Source organism: Micromys minutus (genome assembly GCF_963924665.1).
Source record: "Micromys minutus genome assembly, chromosome: 1".
In the NCBI taxonomy this organism is placed as follows: Eukaryota; Metazoa; Chordata; class Mammalia; order Rodentia; family Muridae; genus Micromys; species Micromys minutus.
The window spans coordinates 225,898,178-225,904,177 of NC_137969.1; the positions used below are offsets into that span (position 1 = coordinate 225,898,178).

The window sequence follows — 6,000 nt, forward strand, 5'->3', positions numbered from 1 at the left end:
GCCTGTATAAATGTGGTGCTGTTATAGGCAATAGTTACATCTGTCCTCCATTTATTACGTTTGTGAAGGGTGTCAGGTGTATATTTTTGTGTCTCAGTTACTTATTCCTGCCTAATGCTAACTAGTATTTCTTTATATGGACAGATAAGCTCTGAGGCTTTCTTGGGCCAGTGAGATGGCTCAGTGGGTTAACGGGCTTGCCACTAAATCTACAACCCAAGTTCAATCCCTGAAATTCTATAGTAGAGGAGAGAATAGACCTGTAAGTTGCCCTGTGACTTCTATTCAGGTACCATGGCATTCATGTGTCTTGCTCTTCCAACAAATAAATACATACACATAAAAGTCCAAATTAGAAGCTGTTATATTTGAGTAACTCTGCTACATTTGTGTATATGTCTTTCTAGTTTATGTTTTTGTTTCTCCCTTATAAATTCCTAGGAGTGGAATTTGGGAGTTGAAAACTTAATTGGCATTTATTTTTTAAATGAAATTGCCAAATTATTCTTCAAAGTGGCTGCTAGTTATATAGTTCCAGTAACAAGCAAGAGAGGGTTCCACTTTCTCACATCCTTGCCAGCACTTGGTATTATTTGTCTTCTGTTTCTGCCACTCTTGTGAGTTCTTAGTAGCATCTCCTGGGGTCTTTTGGTTTGTTGGTTTGAGATAGGAACTTGTTGTGTAGCTATGACTGGTCTGAAACTCACTAAGTAGCACAGGCAAGTATTGAACTTGTAGAACTCCTCCTGCCTCTGCCTTACATATGCGAAGATCACAGGCAAGTAGCACCATGTTCATCCTCCATGTGCAACTGTGTTTTTCCCAATGATGTGAGTAGAAGTCACAGAGGCACTAAATATGATTAGTGTGTTTTTACTTCTATGTCTTGGTCCTGTATGTGTGCTAAATGCTTATTAAAATACTTTGCCTAATTATAAAATAAAGTTGTCATCTTATCGAATTATATGGTTTATCTAATTTTAAAATGTTGATAGCAACTTCATTTCATAAATTCAGTCTTGAAGTAAGTAATTCAATAAGACAGTTAGGACTCCTGGAAAGAATGACTCCTTAGGAGTATGTTAGAGTTACCCACATCCATGAAGGGCCCGTGTCCTGTAGCTCAGTATGTGGGCATCTTGTTTCCAGAGGATAATGTAACCCAGAGAAATAAAGAGAAGAGTTTAGGTTAGGCAATGTATGGATAGAAACAAGGGCCAGTGTGAGGTCCCACTGGGAATCAAGAAGCCAACAGTACATGTAGAATCCAGGGCCCAGTGTGTGGCCTGGTGCTCCTCCAAGGTTTGCCAGGAAGCAAAACTGCTGTGGACCTTGGACCCAAGCCTTGGACCTATGTTTGTTCAAAAAAAAAAAAAGTTCTTATTTGGTAGGTCAGGAACCAGGTGCCCAGGTGCCCGGAGATGAAGGCTAGAGGGCCCGTTGGATTTGGCTTGGCTTCCTGGCTTCGGGGTGCGCTGGATTTTACAGGTGGCTCCCGGCAGCAGGGCACTTTGACTTTTCTCACTTCATAAAGCTTTCCATTTAAAGCCTCCCTGTACAGAGCAGCTGTATCTCCTCACCCTCAGTGACCTTACCCAGCAGGAAGACAGCCCCCTGCCCCAGCTTCATGCTCTGTGGGCTCCTGTACCTATGTCTGAGCAATCCACGGAGCTCCCTAACCACCATAAGTGCAGATCTTCCCCAGAAAGACCTCCGGATGCTCTTCACAGAGCTTCCCTGCTGGGGGAAAGGCCAGGTGGCCGGGTGCGGGCTCTCATCTGGATGCCAGGAGAAAGAGGAAGACTATTTTTAGCTATCTCGCTCCAGAGAGAGAGGTAGCTCTCCCAGAGGCATTTTAATATCTCCACCACATAGAAAATCTTCCCTGAGCTGCCGGTTTGGGCTCTCACTGTTCCCTTCTTGCTTCTCCTTTGTTAGCTCTCAAGGCTTCTAAAGTGAAGTCTGCCCAAGGACGTGGCTGAGTGCCCTGCAGCTGAACTATTCACACTGACCTCTGCATCTGGCAGAAGTGACCAGACCAAATGTGCATGGCAGGTTCCAGGAGACTCCATTCGGGGGCTTGTTGAATTCATTGGAAAGATGTGTTAATAGAGTTAGGGAAGTGATGCTCTTTTAAAACATGACACTGTGTGGCTCTGTTTGGTGTGTATCCTTCCTCAACGACTTCCAAGTCAAGCTCATATGGTTTGACATCAAAAGATGCCCATTAGGAATCCAGTCTGAGGCAATATGATATTCAGCACACTGTATTTAAGCATCTCTTTCTGCTGTCTCATTTCTTGGGATGGCTGTCAGATAGTCCGGGCTGGCTCTGGCCCCAGTGAGATTTGGGTCTTGGTGTCAGCACGTGCCAGTGATACAGGGCCAGGTGTCAGCACCGTCAGTCTGCTGGCCTCAGGATCCAGGAAAGATGTGTGTCTCTGAGGGTTGATCCCAACAAGAGATCAGAGCTGTTTTCTCTCCCTGTTCTGATAAGATGCAGGGCAATCTCTGAAGGTACCAGAGCCCCGGAAGTTGGAGACCTGTTACTATTAATGGTCTGATTGGTGTCTCACAGATTATCTGAGAGCTAGCCTTCTCTATAAATAGTCAATGCTCAGGGAATACAGTGTTCCATTCCAAATGATCTCTGGGGGGTCTTGGGAGGAACGCAATGGTGTGTAATCATCAAACTGGCTGAAACAATAGCTCTCAACCTCTTTCCTCCCATGGAGGGAGAAGACAAAGGAAAATCTCTAAACTATTCCCAAGCTGGAAAAAGATAACTCCCTTCTCCTTTACTAAGGGTGGTAGTGGAAGCGGAACAGCTTCTTGGGGATTGAGAAAAGCGAACTCTTTTTACATAGATAGTACAAATAGGTGTACACAATACAGGAATGTTTATTTTCATCTACCTGCTAAAATTCTCTTAGGTAGTGACTGGAGATAATCATCTAAAAGTACTCTTTAAAGGGGCAACAATGAAAACTGTTGCAAAATGCTCCTCTAAGCTTGTCTTGAGCCTTGATAAAAGCTGAGTCTCGGCAGGTAAATAAACAAAAAGTCTATACTAACTCTTGATGCCTGGAGGTTCCTGCTCTGCAGAAAGAGCTGCCAAGTGTCCTGAGTGATAAGCCATGGGACTTTGTCACTTGGAGCACCCTGCTCTCATCAGCTGTGAAAGAAATATCAAAGCCAGGCCTGGGCGATCTCAGCAACTTCCCAGCTTGTTTCCCATCATGTTCACAGACCTGCTTCTAGGAATTTTCAGAGTGTGCTGCCACAGTGCTCACAGGGACGCTGGTTTTCTCCAGTGTGCTGGGGAGAGAGATGTTTCTCATCTTTTCTAGTTAAGGCAGGGTTAGAGAGAGGGCTAGAAGTCTGGAAGGAAAGAGCTCCCTGACCTAAGCTAACCAGGGCCGTTAGGAAAGTTTCTAAACTGCTTACCTTGTACTGGAAGATGAAGAGGGAAGTGAAGACATCAAATTTTCATGCCATGGGCTGCCAGTGTTAATCCAAACTACCTAGACTCAGGGCCTCTAATCTCAGGGCCTCTGGGGGAGCGACTTCCTGCCCTGTTCTGCAGTTGGGGGAATGGGCTGGAGAGTCCTACATCATCTTTACGATAAATGGGCATCCATGAGACCTAGTTCCTTGTGTCCCTGGGATGAGCTCATGCCTGGATTGGCTTTATTATTGTCTCTGTCCAGCTCTGTTTTCCTTCTCTCCCTTCTTCCTCTCCCTTTGTCTTTGTACAAACCCCAACCATCCAACAGTTCTAAGAGTAGATAGTATTTACCTCAATAATGGTAGTCTCCTTTCGTTTCTTTTTAACCCTCAATTCAGATGACGGCTCTAAACCCACGCCCACAATGGAGACCCAGCCTGTGTTCGATGGAGATGGTAAGCCCACCGTGCTAGTTCCAAATCTTATTCTCTCTGCCCATGTTCATAATTGGTCAAGATATTAGCTTTATGTGTTTGTTTTGTTCTTTTTCTTTTTCTTTTTTTTTTATTTCAGAATTTGGCAAGATATTTATTAGCCTTACATGTTTGTTTAAGTTCCATTATTATTAATAATATTTTAGTTTTTAATTTCAAAATTTCCCAGTGCAAACTGGGTTGTCCTAACCTTTAAAGAATGTGAAGCCTTCAAGTAATTGGTGCATACTCTCTACTTCTGGAATGGGACTCTGTTCTTCTCAGGCTTCCTGCCTGTAGCCCAGTGTCCAACGAAAACATGGTTTAGACAGACCCTCTCAGCTGCCAAGACCCAGGAGTCATGGTGGGAAAGGCAGTGAAACTGGGGACATCTCAGCATGTGACTCAGCACTTATAACTGCACTCTGTGCCTCGAGTTCTGCAGGGTCCCTGCGGGATGAGGAGGTATATGATGTCAATCTGCTCTCACGGCAACCACGAGAGCACTTCATGAACTGAATTCTGTGCTTCTGGTCTTCACTGTGATAGACATTTATGGAAGAAAGAGTTGCCGTTGTTCTGGGAAGAGCAGTGAAGATGTGGGTCATGAGGTGGAGCTTTTGGGGAGAAGGAAGGAATCAGGGTATTCCAGATGGTGAGGACTGGCCAGGAGCAAGGAGGAAGGTCTGGGCCATCATTAGAGAAGCAGGAGAAAGGGATTGGTGAGTGGGGCTGGCTAGGCCAGGGCATGGGAATTTAGGAGGAGTTCACTTAAGACATTTGGGAGAAGCATTCTAGGTAAGGGAAATAGTAGACAGAGACCAAATCAAACTCAGGAGTCCCAGGAGGCAAGGGGAGTGGATTGGAGGAGCTGGGGCACAGAAGCCAGGCCTCTGCTCTAGCTGAAGGTATTTGGGCTTCTATACTGTAGGGACTTTACCGAGTGTGCTCTAGCTCCCAGCGAACAGGGAGAGTAAGGTCTCCAGAAAGCTCAACAATGAAGTTCAGCTTCCAGAATAGCAAGATTTTACCAGTACTCTGCCAAGTGTACCTGGATCATGAGACAGGAATGGAGAAATTAAACAAAGCCATGGCCCTATGGCTAGAAATGTTCATAGTGCAGGCGCAGCTCAGCGAGAGCTGAAAGGGGCGTCTCTATGATCCACAAACATGCTCCTTTGTCATTAGAAAGTGTGGGTCCTAGGGGTTTAGATATGGGATAGAGATGCTGTCATCTGGGGAGACTATCCTAGTGCTGTCATTTAGCATCTGCTTGCTGCATAGTATGTTCAGGTGATCCCACAGGACTTCCACACCTCAGGCTACTGAGAGCCTGCAGCTACCCTGGAGTGTCCTAGATGAAGGTGCTCGTTGTGTGTATTCTACCTGACTGTGACAAGGGGTCACACAGTATGTGCACAACCCAGTCTCTTCTTCCCCACACGGAGCAGAGCCTCCTCAGGCTGAATCTGCTGTGGTTCAGCTGTTTCCTCTAAAATGGCCTCTGTGATGTGTTTGGCATTCCTTTGTTGATTTATCCCCTTTAAATCTTCTCCCAGGGAAGCATCTGAGAGGGACTTGGCTTGGCCCATGTTCCTCACCTCCTGGGATAATATTTTTATTCCTTGATGGAGTGGCTTGGTGCCTTTGGATTCTGACCACTCTGGGTCCCAGCACAGGATGCCCTGGTTGTCTCTTAAAAGCTGATGGGCAGAAGCACTTCCGTCACGAGGAAGAGAGAGTGTGTTGGCACTGAGATGGGGTTGACATGCCAAGAGGGAGATACCAGAAGCATTAATGCCTAGGCTTCTAAAAAGCTTATTACAAATCCGGGTTACATTCTATGTTGTATACTTCTCTTTGCCCACATATGCACACACATTCTCTCTCTCTTTTGTTTTCTTCCTAGAAATCACAGCCCCTACATTATGGATTAAGCATTTGGTAATCAAAGACTCCAAGTCGAATAACACCAATGTAAGAAATTCAGGTAAATAATCTTGAATTATATATGAATTCAACCCCTGTCCCTCGGTGTACCATATCTGCTCTGGGACTTATCATATGGGCTTGTTTTTT

General features: G+C 45.3%; 1 protein-coding gene across 3 annotated transcripts in view; it reads left to right on the forward strand.

Moving 5' to 3' along the window:
• SMOC1 (SPARC related modular calcium binding 1) overlaps nt 1-6,000 on the forward strand; it is a 153,998-nt gene that overhangs the window by 115,403 nt on the left and 32,595 nt on the right. For 2 of the 3 annotated variants that reach the window (XM_080932371.1, XM_080932373.1), the window contains exons 6-7: nt 3,814-3,903; nt 5,831-5,911. In XM_080932371.1, coding sequence (XP_080788497.1) covers nt 3,814-3,903; nt 5,831-5,911 — 171 coding nt within the window. The remainder of the gene's footprint in view (nt 1-3,813; nt 3,904-5,830; nt 5,912-6,000) is intronic. The other variant, XM_080932372.1, reaches the window with a different exon arrangement.